Genomic DNA, 13908 nt, shown 5'->3' with positions numbered 1-13908 from the left:
CGTGCGTGTTTTGTTTTCGATGTAAACTCGCGGAGATGAACAGACCTGAAGTGAAGAGATCACAAGTCAAAGATTCCTAATAAAAACAAAAAGAAAACATGAACAACTTGAAAAATAAAAAAATAACCCAACCAGTAGTAATAGTAGATGGATGCTTATTGTTGTTGTGTTGTGAGTAACCCTGTAAATATCAATTTATTGTTACAGACAATCTTCCCACGAGGACTACAAGCAAAGAGTACGTGAGCAGCGGTGGAGGGGATAAAAAATAGGAAGAGACGACTGTTGAAACGATGTGTTCCAATCCCGCACCAAATTGTATTATTATTATATTAATTTATTAATAAATTTGTATTTTTCCAAAATTTTGATTTATTTATTGGGTGTAATGGTGACGTAAAAACGTTACATTATCTTACAAATTATATTTTATTTACAATAATATCACATTCATAAAATGCTTTTCATATTTTTCCTTCTTATAGCATACACACATTTAAAAACAACACATAGGCATAGAACGTTTCAACCACGAAGACGCGTCCCACCAATTTTTGGTCGAGGGAAGTGCGGGGAGATCCGAGCGTCATTATCCCTTATTGTAGTGTGCGTGTGCACTCATGGATGATTTAGCGTGTACCGATAACACTCAAACATTAGCGGAAGAATGGTGGAGCGCGTCTTCGTGGATGAGACTATCATAAACTTATAAAATGTAGGTCAACTCGGTAAAATGATACTCTCACTCAGTCAGCTCTATCTGTATCTCTCAGTATTTACAAACGCTGAAGTCAAAAGAGATAGACCTGCAGAATTTTCTTTATAACATGGTATATATCAAACTTTCTAAACTGTATGTTCATAAACATTAGGTATTCTTTTACAAGTCCCTTGAGTTACAATAATATTGATATTAAGCAAGACAAGGAAACAATTGAAATAATTTCATATTTAACTGTATGGAAATATGGTCGATTGTTTTATACAGTACAAGGGTATACAATATAAAAAGATGATTTTTGTTAGATAGAACTAAAAACCTTGTCAAAATCTCAACAAGCCAGGATCGAATTAGTAAAAGTGTTGAATGATTTAAAAGGTCTAGAAAAAAGCAAGTACATTTAAGCACATAACTACATGTAATATGGCGAGTTTAGAGCCATCATAGTAGGTATGTATAAAATTCATAAATTGTAATATAAGTATTACAATTAGAAGCCGTCATGACTAGCCCAAGCTGCAATTTCCTAATTAAATATTTAACTTTTTGTAACATTTATGACTTAAGAAAGTACCCCAAAACTAAAGTAACATTAATATGTTTTTGTAGTAGATATATTTTTTTCTTGAAGCATTAGAATCCCAATTTACCAATCATACAGGAATTTCAGATAGGTACAATCAATAATTTGTGTCAAAATCTTAAAGAAAAGTGGAAAACCTCTGAAAGGAATGTTATGCATAGAAATAAAGGTTCTTACCATTGATTGAAAACGAATTATATACTAAAGGGACATGCTATGGCTTCTTGAGTAATTTTAGGGTACAGTCCCTTCCTTGCCTCATGATTTTCATAATATAGATAGTTCAGTCCAACATAACCACCATTCAGCCCCATGCTTGACTTTTGCAGTAATGTAACACTAATTTGCCGTCAGTACCAAAGCACTCATATAAATTCTTCACTATCTGATCAGGGGATGGTGCAAATGTCTGATTAACGTACAGGAACTGAAAACAAAAAATATTATTACTATGTAATTTTAATAAATAAGGGAAAGGAAGGATTATTAACAAAGGATCCAAGAAGTTAAGCAACTGGCAATTTAAAATTTATTTTTTCATAGTGGTTCCAAATCAATGAATAATATTGCATTTTTTTCATATAAAAATGTAACATAAAGGTACGATTCTGAACTCTGCTGCTGCCCTCAGCAGTGCTGATACTGTATTGCAGCATTTGCAGCAGATTTTGGATTTTTTATGTTATCAAAGTTTCTAAGCTACATGGTATAAAAAAGCTACATAGGACAAATAGGTACAACAAAGTAATAAATTACCAGTTTTTCATCAGGCTCCAGTTTGAGGTATTTCTTGACGAACTCCATTATCCAACCGATAGGCTTTTCAGCATCAACTGCCCATTTCTTTTTCTTCATTATTGGAGCATTGCCAGTTGCTTTTAGTAAAATATCAACTGAAACACAATATAGCATGTCATTATGGTCATTAATAATTATTTCGTCACTTTCTATCCAAAGATTTTATAAATACACAGTATTCATGATAATATTATTATTTTGTATTTGAGTCTGATATTGACTTCAATTTATATGATCGTAAATAGTTTTATCTATTGTGAAGGTCGCTTACTTAGTAAATAGGTAATAATAACCTATTCAGTCTTATTTAAGTAGGTTACTGTTGTAATTTGTAATATTCAAAGTCAAACTCAAAATGTGTTTGTTGCATTTCATGAATGTTTACAAGATGTGGTAATCATATTGGTCAGATCCAGATGTTTTTATTAATAAAGGCTTAAGGTGACTGTTTCTCTAAGGCAAAAAATAATTATTTATTACTTACCTTTAACTTTGTCTGACTTCCCTGTTTCACAGTTCTCTTTGTCACCATCAGCTTTGATATCTGATGTTATGGAAGCTTCTTCTGCTTGCTTCTCGTCCGCCATTCTTGTTTGAAAATTCAATAATCGGGACTTTTTTTATTTTATTGTACCCCAAACAACCACTTTTATCTGTTTATTAGAATATTTTTTTGTTTCTATAATTTTTCATTGGCTGGAGGATCAGCTGGATGACCACAGATTAGAGAGTATGTCTAAAGTGGATGACTGACAGTGACAGTGACAGCTGGTGACAGCCATGAAGCCATGAAGCTACAGATAAAAATGGAGGCCACACTCCGAATACCTACTTGAAGCACAAACTAAGTATCACTATCTCGCTCTCTGTGGGCAGACTCGCTCTTTCTAAATAAACAAAAAATATAAAATTGCTCAAATTCAATGAAACCAATGTAAAATCTTTATTTCTTGACATAGGTATCATTAAAAATGATAAGTGTAATTACTGGTAAAACGTTTCAGGAAGAAATTACTGTAAAAAATGTGAAAAATGTTTACAATGATCCAATGTCGGAAATCACGAAATAAACACTTACGCGTGGAATCTTATGTCACTTCCAGGACACCACGTACTACCGCAACCACGCACTACAAAATTTTGCACCAATTCTTGTGATAAAACAATGATTATTTCCTGTAAACAATCTCAAACGAAATTAACTGCTTAATAAACAAAATAGTAAACAACCGCCATGATGGGCCGGATTGGGCCGATGTTGCCACATGGTACCGATTACCCAGGAATTGGGATTGTAATTCCCTGATTCGCCAACACATTAAGCCTAAATGGCCGACAATTTTGTGATTTTTTATTTAACTAGGTAATCTTAGTTTCAAATATTAATTATTTATTTGTTTAACTTCTGATTTGGTTAGTGAATTGGCTATTTCGAAGAATTTACAAGGAGATTTAAATCAGAAGATAGCAATACTACAGTTCACACTAAAAAGAGAGGTAGGGCCGCAGAGAGCGAGATAGATATAAGTAGGTATTTGACTCAAGTTTTTGTTCCAACTTTGCCCTCCATTTTTATCTTTAGCTTCATGCATGAAGCTACAGATAAAAATGGAGGCCACACTCCGAATACCTACTTGAAGCACAAACTAAGTATCACTATCTCGCTCTCTGTGGGCAGACTTGCTCTTTCTAAATAAACAAAAAATATAAAATTGCTCAAATTCAATGAAACCAATGTAAAATCTTTATTTCTTGACATAGGTATCATTAAAAATGATAAGTGTAATTACTGGTAAAACGTTTTAGGAACAAATTACTGTAAAAAATGTGAAAAATGTTTACAATGATCCAATGTCGGAAATCAAGAAATAAACACTTACGCGTGGAATCTTGTGTCACTTCCAGGACACCACGTACTACCGCAACCACGCACTACAAAATTTTGCACCAATTCTTGTGATAAAACAATGATTATTTCCTGTAAACAATCTCAAACGAAATTAACTGCTTAATAAACAAAATAGTAAACAACCGCCATGATGGGCCGGATTGGGCCGATGTTGCCACATGGTACCGATTACCCAGGAATTGGGATTGTAATTCCCTGATTCGCCAACACATTAAGCCCAAATGGCCGACAATTTTGTGATTTTTTATTTAACTAGGTAATCTTAGTTTCAAATATTAATTATTTATTTGTTTAACTTCTGATTTGGTTAGTGAATTGGCTATTTCGAAGAATTTACAAGGAGATTTAAATCAGAAGATAGCAATACTACAGTTCACACTAAAAAGAGAGGTAGGGCCGCAGAGAGCGAGATAGATATAAGTAGGTATTTGACTCAAGTTTTTGTTCCAACTCTGCCCTCCATTTTTATCTTTAGCTTCATGGTGACAGCACACAACACATGATCCACAACCACAGATATATCTGTGTCCACGAACAGACTGTGGATGACACCATGGTGGGCATGGCATGGATGTTCTTCTTGTTGCCTTTTTAAGAAAAGGCAATTGGCAAAAACAACATTGCCGTACAGACAACTTAAGTTTTTTTGTCTCAGACTTGGCTAAGAAGCATAGGTAATACCTTTTTGCCTTTTCCTACAAATCGAAAAATAACTCAAATTAGCGTCAATACTAGTGTTGTCAAAATGACTAAAGCTGCTGAATTTGACTGACCGTCATTTACGGTCAAATTGGTCAAAACGGTCAAAAACGGTCATTTTTGATCAATTAGATTTTAGTAATTTTAGTTCTTTTTTAAAGTTTTTTCTTAGATTTTGTGATCGATAAAAGAGTGATTTGTAATGATTTATTATAGTTAAAAATTTTACATTGAGTCTACAACTTCTAAATTGAAACTGTATTTTGTAATAATGATAATATTGTGATCTCTTTCTTCCTACGCAATTATCCCGCGTACTTTAGGTGAAATAGCAATGTCGCATCGCCGCGCACGTCAACTTTGATAACGTCTCTCTCATAATATAATACCTACAAATTAACGTTCTTTCATTTAAGATTGCATATAAATTGGGTACCTAAATAAAGAAATTATTCAGTGGTAGTACAGTTATGCTGTAAGTCATATTCAGTGTTTTTGACCATCTTGACCGATCAGATTCAGTCAATTTACATCTCTAGTCAGTGCTGTCATAGTGTCATTGATTGTCAGTTATTTGTCAGTGTCAGTCATAGAGAACTCAAATTCAATATTTCATTCTCATTTCTCACCAAAATTCTCACTCACTATAAAAATCGTTTCTTATATGACCCTATTTAGTTATAAATTAATCCCCGTATACATCTATTTTTTTTTAAATATTTTTAAGGTATGTATGACATTTCGGTTTTAAATAGAAAATGATTGTGCAGATTACAAAAAACTTGCTGATTACAATTTTGTTGCAAAACATCTGCTGTACAATACTTGTATGAAGCTGTTGTCGGCACCATAATAGCTATTTTTGAATGAAACAATTTGTTAAGAGAAAAGAATAGTAGTAGTACCAGTACATAATCTAACAAGTAGAACAATGAGTAAGAATTTTCAATTTGAAGTACTTGTCTCCAATAATTGTCTGACAAAACCAACAATCTACCGTCTGACCTCAATTTTCATAAAATTGGATTGTTCATCTAAATAAGTTGTTCGACTAAAACATCTCACAATCACAAATATTTACACGTCTGTCACTATAGTTTGGGTATTTGTTTACAGAATCACCACAATGAGTTGTCATGACCGATGGCGCTCAAAAGCAGATATCCTGGAAGATTTAGCAGAGGTGACCGGACAGTATACAGATGTCGAGGAAAAGTATGTTGTAGTGGGAGAGGGTCCTCCACCTGTACGAAGGATGGAAGACGGTATGTACCCCATTATTAACCCATATTTTGAATCCCTTTTGTTAATAGCCAAAAACACTAAAATCAATTTAATTATTATTTTATACTGTGCCCGTTAAAGGGTACCAAATCACACAGTATTTTTTGTTTTATTCGAACTTGTTTGGGTGCTGTAAGAAATTCAATTAATTGTAGTGAATGTTAAATGACACCATGTCAAACAGTTCATGAAATTGCAAACATTACATTTTTATTGATAAATCAATAAAAAAAGCTTTAAAGCTTTTGATTTTATATTTAAATTAAATAATGCATTTCTTTTTCATTTTCTTTTTTTCTTCAACTATTACCAACACAGACACAAATAGGTAGGTACTTGCAATCTAGAGTACTTAAGTTGTTTGTCTAAATCAGAAATGTCTTATTAGAACTCATCTCACTTGCTTTTGAAGTGTTTTTATTATAACCACCACTTCAATGTGATTCTTCAATCTTTATTTTTTTGGATCAATAAAGAAGAAGTGGGAACCCTAACTGCTTAATAAGTCTATACCTATAGGTATAGCCATCAAGGGAATCCCCCAGTTATGGACATATTTTTAAATCGTTAAATATCTTGTTCTACATTGATATAAGTGCGAATTTCTGGTGCTATGCTTGCTATGGCGACAGTTTTATTTAATTACAGTTACATGTTTAGTGAAATTACTATTCCTTGAAATGATTATTTGCAAAATATGTAGTAATTTATGTATATTTTTTAATAGAGCTAATGCTAATTTAAGATGTTACTATTACAAAATTTAATTCAATACATAATATAAAGTACATACATACTTACATAATGGTTTAAGATCTTTATTATCATTAAAAATTTTAAAAATCAACTTACTAGAGAACATAATCATAAAATAATGGTTTTTAATAGAAAGTTTAGAAAGTCTTAGAAGTTGGGACTAGGGTTGCCAGGCGTCCGGCCTTAGCCGGACATGTTTGGCTTTTTAGGGGCTTGTCCGGCCAAATATTGTCTTGTCCAGGCTGCCCGGCTTTTGTTAGGCTTTTTATGTGGCTGCCGCGCCAGTAGAAACTCGAGCCACAGAATAATGTTCATTCAAGGATGATAGTACCCACTCATGAGCTATGACGCTTATTGCACAACCGTGACATGGTACGTTAGCTATTAAAAAGGTATGTCCAGCTTTTAGGGTAAAATGTCCGGCCAAATGAAGCACAGAGTCCGGCTTCTGTGTTTTTGGACCTGGCAACCCTAGTTGGGACCATAGTACAAAAGTCACAGCATTAACAGCGTCTCAGCGACATACATAATTAATTACCTATTTTATTAGCAAAAAACTCATAAAGTTCCTATCTGCTGACTGACAGTCAACAATGAGTTCTATTTGTTGCAGACGAAGAATTCAATTTGAGGTTTTCTGCCGCGGATGACCCAAACGTGATACATTTCGAGAACAACGGGCCAGACCTCAAGGGGATCACTCAAATGTTGAGGATGGTAAGTTATTTTCTGCTTTGCATCATCTTGTTAAGGTTTACTATTCAACATTTCATCGTTTTTTATTATAGGCCACTTACACGCCCTTGCATTTTTTTTACCCTTGCACATGCCTAATTTTTTTAATGACAAGTAGGTGAGTCCACTGCCTTCGTAGGTTCGAATCGAAAGCCGTTGTAGCGACCAACGCTGTTGCGAATTCTTTTTCTACTGCCTCATAGGTTCGAAAGCAGCATCGAATGACGTAGTCGCGAACGACTGTTTCGAAAAACGTTTTCACTGCCTTCGAAATATAGATAACAAGCAGGTATAGACCTGCATGTTATTAAGTTACCGACACGCGGCCGAAGCTGCAGTAAAAAGATGGTTAGTTAAAAAATACATATAGCGTGATTTTGTGTGTATTAGTAGGTACACATACGTTTTCTAGAAGTCTCGAATCGAATGTTAAGCTCAAAACAAAATAAAATTATGCAGTTAAAATACGAGACATTATTGTGCTAATTTAATTTTGCTGAGTGTACACTCAATTGGCATCAGATGTGTTGTGTTAACAAATTATTATTGGGTAAACAAAAATATTAAGCAATACAAACATTTTGTTACGCTCTGCATTACCTTTCATGCAGAATTACAGTTTTTAGGGTTCCGTACCTCTTGTAAAAAATACATTTGTAATTAAATCATATTAATAAGAAAGTCGTCTCTACGAGGTAGGCCGTTGGGGCAGGAAAGTTCTCGAGTGGCGACCACGGGCTGGAAGACATAGCGTGGGCAGGCCTCCTACTAGGTGGACCGACGATCTGGTAAAGGTCGCGGAAAGAGCCTGGATGCGGGCAGCGCAGGACCGTTCATTATGGAAAACCTTGGGGGAGGCCTTTGTCCAGTAGTGGACGTCATTTGGCTGAAACGACGACTAAGAAAGGCTTTAGGTTTAGACAAGGAACGACGCGTTTTGATTTGAGTTAACCGTGTTATTTGGGCAGTTGGGGTATCGTGTCGTATGAAAGGGCTCGGCACAAGCATAAACAGATTTTGTTGTGTAAATATTCGACCCCAATTCTTAATCGAAACCTTGTCAAGTGAGGATAATATATGAGATTTTTATGAGTTTTTAAGGTTTGGTCACATACATATTAGTTTCTGGTTTGCTTATAATATATTATAATACGATCATAAAAAAGTTATGACCTGGTAGGTAGACCACTCGACTTCCACTCTTATTTATGTAGGCCTACTTACAATGAAGTAACCATAAATTAAGACTAAATTATAACCGGAGATTCCACGGCAGAGAGACCGGTTAAGTATTTAACAAGGTGAAATTTTGGGGTAGTTGTTTTAGGAATGACACACAAGAAGGTTAATAGGCAAAAGCACTTAGAATTTGTACAAAGATACGAGTTGACTTAATTTATTGTCCTTTAGGAAATTATGGAATAACAATAGATAGAACTCCTGAGGAATGTTATGACTAGGGATTGCAAACCGGGTCCGGCAAGCAGCAAATCGAACGCACAGCGTTGAATAAAGCTCTGTGATTGGTTCGTGAAACCCTGTGCGTCCAGGCGCACTGTGAGACCTCATAGTAATGATTGTGAATGTGAGCGTAAAGGTTTCACCGCAGGTAACATACCGGGTTGAAATCCCTAGTTATGACCACCGCACCGGGTTGGTTGCATCACTGGAATCATAACTGGAATGTTTAGGGATTAGTCATTGGTACATTGGGTTATAATAATAATATGACACTGCTAGCTATAGCAATAGCCAACACATTTATCGGTACTCATACAAATACCGTGAAGTGGAATCACAAGTGGAGTGTTTCGAGAAAACACTTGAGAGTTGAGACTGTTTCTGTAAACTGTAAAATGGAACGTGAAAGTTGAAAACCGTGAGAGATTTGATTTCTATGATTTGAGATTTATACCCTTGTGGGAACTTTTCAGTTTGACAGCAATTCTTTTTGACGTCTTTGATATACTGAATACTGACTTTTCAGTTATTATCCCCACAAAGGAACTGTGTTGAGCATTTCTGGTGAAGCTCGCTTCTGTCCACCTTCGGCCTGGTTGTGGTTAAAAACAAAATAATTGTTGGTTGTTACATTAAATATTTATGTCACATAACAATCTAGCTGCCAAAATACCGCGACAGGGTATCTTGACGATCCATTACATTACGTTTGAGTTTGTTCGTGTTCCGTGTACGTTTCAGCTGAACTTTTGCCGCAATAATTGAGGCTCATGCCGCATACCACAGCAGTTCCGAGAAAATGTTCTTTCAACTGCACCGTTTGTTTAAAGTTTAAACAAACTGACTATTGTTCACAGTGATAAGAGTTACGGGTTCGAGTGAAACAATGAGTACTGTAAAACATGAAAGGTCCATTAACAAGAGTCGAAATTGACTAAAGACACAGTAGTCTTATCGCTAGTTTTTGAGATAATGCGGGTTACATTTGAAGTTTCAGAACTTTTAATTTTCAAGGCGGATGCATAGTATAAGCCAGTGTTTTTCAACCTGTGGGTCGCGACCCCCTGGGGGGTCGCCAAGCCTCTGTATGGGGGTCGCGAAAGGTCGTAAAAACTACCTCAGTAAAAGAATTAGTAAAGTTATAATGATAGATTTATCCGAAATCTAATTATCCAAATGCATAAATGTTGTATGGATTGAAATATTCGGTCCCTACAACATCTTTGTAACAGTATAAAATGCATGAAAAAAAAAGCAAGCGGCCGGGGGGTCGCGAAATATTTTTTCATACCAGGGGGGTCGCGTCATGAAAAAGGTTGAAAAACACTGGTATAAGCTACCTACCTAATGCCCGTATTTAAAAAACATTACTATGAGTTCTCACAGTGTCCGTGGACGCACAGGGTGACACACGAACCAAATCACAGAGCTCTATTCGATTTGCTGCTTCGCTTAAACAAGCATCGTTTGTGAATACGGGCGTAAGTGTTGTCGTTACTCAGAAAGAAGCGGTTACCTAAAGTATAAGACATATAGGTATGACTTTCATAAACAATATTCCAAATAGACACCCGTTATACATGGTAGGAGGCCCTTGTTAGGGAATGTGTAATTTGAAACACTAACTTACGATCACGTTCCAAAACGGCGTCATTTGAGAACATTAATATTAAATTGTTTCCATTTTGGTCATTGCCTACGTGTCAAGTCAGGTGCACACCTGACTTGACACGTTGTCATAGACACCGTGTCTATGACAACGATGTCTATCGTTTTCCATTTTATTAGAGGTAACAATACCGTGTATCGGACTGTCGGACTGGCTGACTTGATATCCGAAGAACGCTGGCTCGAAAAATGGATGCGGGCAGCGCAGGACCGTGTATTGTGGAAAACCTTGGAGGAGGCCTTTGTCCAGCAGTGGACGTCATTTGGCTGAAACGAACGAACGAACGAGAAACCGGCCAAGTGCGTGTCGTGGCACGCGTAGTGTAGAGTTCTGTTATAGTTGCCCGTCGTTTAAACAAGCAATGACTTCATCAAGTCACTTTTAATTGAATTGCTGAAGCCGCGGGCATAAGACTCATAATAAGGGACAGTGTAATAAGGGCTATCGTTTTAGAGCTCACCAGTTAGCGCCACTGTAGAGTAAGGTCCTGTCACTTGCTAGTAGCGAAGACAGTGGCGCCAACTTGTGAGCGCTAAAGTGGTAGGAGGACTATCGCATTTGCACTCATCAAGATGGCGCCACTGTAGAGTAAGGTCCTGTCAATCGCCAGGGGTGCCAACTGTTAAGTATAAAAACGATAGCCCTCATTGTGCAGCTATAACGCGTAGTGTGTATTAGAGCGCTTTGGAGCCTTCTCGAATACCTACGGCTGAGAGCACCAATGCTGCTCTTTTTCGAAAGATGACATAAAAGCTATCAGTATGTGTATTAGCGAAAATACCTGAACGTTTTATTATTAGACAAACATTTAATATCTACAAATGTTTTCTTTACAGGTAGATGAATTCGACCGGCCCTCGGATACCGTCACATGCGTGCCAAATATTCAATCTGATTTTACTCTAACTATAAGTAAACTCGACCCGAACGTTCCAGAGTTCGTGCCCAAATGTGCTAATAATTCTAGTCCTAGTATTAATGTTAATGTAAGTGATAAACAATGTAAAAATGAAAACAACAATAATAATAGTTCTAAAAATAGAACACATAATGGAAAATCTGATATAAATGATTCCAATAATGATGGAATAGACAAGAGAAATCCCTCAAAGGAAGAAATCGAATTGATATCAACGCAACTAAGAAAGAAAATAATTGACGTGTCAGCCAAAGAAGACCTTCACGCCAAAAAAGAAAAAAATGTTGCAATCGCTGCTCTTTTGAAGCTGTATACAACTCCGCGCTCGGAAGAAGAAAAACCAATTAAATTAATGACTCCATCTTATTTCGTATCGGCTCCGGCAGCAGCAGTACCCGTTGACGATTCTGAATCTACCAGCAATGCGGACGCATCACCAGTAGAATTAGAATCGTCAACACCAGAGAGCTCTAGCCGATCTGGGAGAACTTCTCCGAAATCGGAAAGTGACCCTCCTCACGTGATGGATCCCAATATACAAAAGTCAATTAATAAAGTCAATGATTGGTTGCACAAGCCAGAGTCGCCCAAACCCAAAGGGCCTACCCTTAGCTTGGGGCCGATATATTTCAAGAAGAAGAATAGCGGGAAGTCGAGTGACGACAGCAGGAGCAGTTCCAGTTCAACGGTTAACTTGACGCCATCGCTCGACATTTCTTTTAAACCTTCAAAGCTAGCGGAGGATTTAACTAAAGAATATAATCAACGAGCAAAAGCTAGTGAACAACGTGAAGCAACCTCACGAGATGATAATATATGGGATGTTGCCATGAGAAAAATGAAGGAAAAAGAAAGGAAACAGCTAGAACAATCTTGTCTTTCTGTCAAACTTCCAGACGATGGCACTTCAAGCTAAACGCTGGTTTTATTAAGAGGCGACTCTGCAATAAAAAATAATGTAATATGACGTAGTCCACTTAGAGCACCCGCCAAAATAGCACCTGGCCTGGTAGAGCTTCTATCGATAACGCTATTCGTAGATTCAATTTTACTATTTATTTTTAGTGCTTTATGTGGACTAGGCCAGGTGCTATTCGTGCGGGTGCTATTTGCTCTAAGTCAGTGGTTCTTAACCTTTTAAGTCATGAGGGACCATTTTACCAAATTTCTGTCTTGTCAGGGACCACCTCATAATCATAATCGGTCAAAAGTAAACCAGTTTGACTGCAAAAATCAGTTAAAAGTGGTTTTGACTAAGGCATGCAAGTGCACTTCGTGGACCACTTGGAATGCCTCCAGGGACCACCAGTGGTCCGCGGACCACCGGTTAAGAACCACTGCTCTAAGTGGACCACGTAACATGTATTTATTTATTTTATTTTATTTGTTTAACATTGTTGTATTGTATAGGTGACGTTGGCCATGCACAGATTGTATTGTGTTCATAGTCAGATATTTTTTATTTACCTGTGTCGTTGTAAGTAGTTATATTTTGGTTGTTTGTGTGTGACAAACGAGTACTATTAAGACGTGTTTTCAAATCAGCATTTTTCCTTTAACTATAAATCTCCTATGTTTACTACTATCTAAACTTAGATGAATTAGTCTTTTCTTTTTCAATAAAAATGTTTATTTGAAAATTCGTTTTAAACAGATGATGAGATGTAGCTGGAGAGAGATCTGGAAAGGTTGTGAATGCTGTGTTTTGTTTGTCACAAAAGACGGAATACATGTACATAATGTACCTATAATTTGATAGAATTAGATACTACAATAAGTATTAAAACTTTTTTGTTTAGGATAATCCCTAAAGGGGCCATCATGGACTTGGTTATTTATTCCTCTTTAGAGGTCTAGTCCAGCTATTCTGTTTACTGAATACGTTTTAACCGTAAGTACTCCAGAAGTATTCTTTTCTTGCATTGTTTTTTTTTTCACAATATTGTAAAAATCGGTCGGACCGAGTAAAAGAGTCTTTACGACTGATTTGTGATATTTATTTGAAAAGTAAATTTTAGAGATATGATAAAAAAATACGAAAATATGCGTGATATGATACACTCCATTGATATAAAGATCGCCAAATTGGAGAACCTGGTTCTAATAATAATTAGCAACCATATTGCTTGCAAACAGTTTTACATTAGGTTTTTATTTAGGTAAGTGATGATTTTATAATAATCGAAGCGAAATAAAATTTCTTTTATTGTAATATTTTAACTCAAGAAAATTGTATGTAGCTATAAAGTCCATTTGCGATAAGTTTAATTTTATTATGAAATAATTGATCCCAAAGTGAAAATAAACCAAAAAGGGAATCGGAATTCAATCGGAATGAGAGATAATAAAAGATTATAATATTATTTTTATTCTA

General features: G+C 36.0%; 3 protein-coding genes across 3 annotated transcripts in view; 2 read left to right on the top strand and 1 right to left on the bottom strand.

Annotated features, from left to right (window-relative positions):
• The window catches only part of LOC135074869 (cilia- and flagella-associated protein 52), a 38465-nt gene extending 38100 nt beyond the window's left edge, over positions 1-365 (top strand). Inside the window, exon 17 of the mRNA XM_063969250.1 lies at positions 208-365. Coding sequence (XP_063825320.1) covers positions 208-272 — 65 coding nt within the window. The 3' untranslated portion in view covers positions 273-365. The remainder of the gene's footprint in view (positions 1-207) is intronic.
• Positions 366-1360: 995 nt separating this feature from the next.
• On the bottom strand, positions 1361-2812 carry LOC135074745 (autophagy protein 12-like). Its single transcript, XM_063969115.1, has 3 exons — positions 2587-2812; positions 2061-2197; positions 1361-1731 (listed from the first exon to the last, which is right to left on the bottom strand). Exons 1-3 carry the CDS (start codon positions 2687-2689, stop codon positions 1609-1611), a joined length of 363 nt encoding a protein of 120 aa, XP_063825185.1. The 5' UTR covers positions 2690-2812; the 3' UTR covers positions 1361-1608.
• Positions 2813-5312: 2500 nt separating this feature from the next.
• LOC135074743 (probable serine/threonine-protein kinase nek3) lies at positions 5313-13844 on the top strand. The gene is made up of 4 exons (XM_063969114.1): positions 5313-5437; positions 5827-5975; positions 7364-7467; positions 11452-13844. The coding sequence occupies exons 2-4, from the start codon at positions 5837-5839 to the stop codon at positions 12448-12450; spliced, it is 1242 nt and encodes a 413-aa protein (XP_063825184.1). The 5' UTR covers positions 5313-5437; positions 5827-5836; the 3' UTR covers positions 12451-13844.
• The last annotated feature ends 64 nt before the right edge of the window (positions 13845-13908 follow it).

Source organism: Ostrinia nubilalis, chromosome 9, assembly GCF_963855985.1.
Source record: "Ostrinia nubilalis chromosome 9, ilOstNubi1.1, whole genome shotgun sequence".
NCBI lineage: Eukaryota > Metazoa > Arthropoda > Insecta > Lepidoptera > Crambidae > Ostrinia > Ostrinia nubilalis.
This window is presented reverse-complemented; position numbering and strand designations above follow the sequence as displayed.

Bases quoted from the DNA above. Each gene is read 5' to 3' on its own strand.
- LOC135074745 (XM_063969115.1), bottom strand. From the start codon at position 2,689: ATGGCGGACGAGAAGCAAGCAGAAGAAGCTTCCATAACATCAGATATC. The intron at 2,198-2,586 runs GTAAGTAATAAA...ATTGTGTTTCAG, and splicing joins GAAGTCAGACAAAGTTAAAG to TTGATATTTTACTAAAAGCA. The intron at 1,732-2,060 runs GTAATTTATTAC...TTTTGTTTTCAG, and splicing joins TGGAGCCTGATGAAAAACTG to TTCCTGTACGTTAATCAGAC.
- LOC135074743 (XM_063969114.1), top strand. From the start codon at position 5,837: ATGAGTTGTCATGACCGATGGCGCTCAAAAGCAGATATCCTGGAAGAT. The intron at 5,976-7,363 runs GTATGTACCCCA...TATTTGTTGCAG, and splicing joins TGTACGAAGGATGGAAGACG to ACGAAGAATTCAATTTGAGG. The intron at 7,468-11,451 runs GTAAGTTATTTT...TTTTCTTTACAG, and splicing joins TCACTCAAATGTTGAGGATG to GTAGATGAATTCGACCGGCC.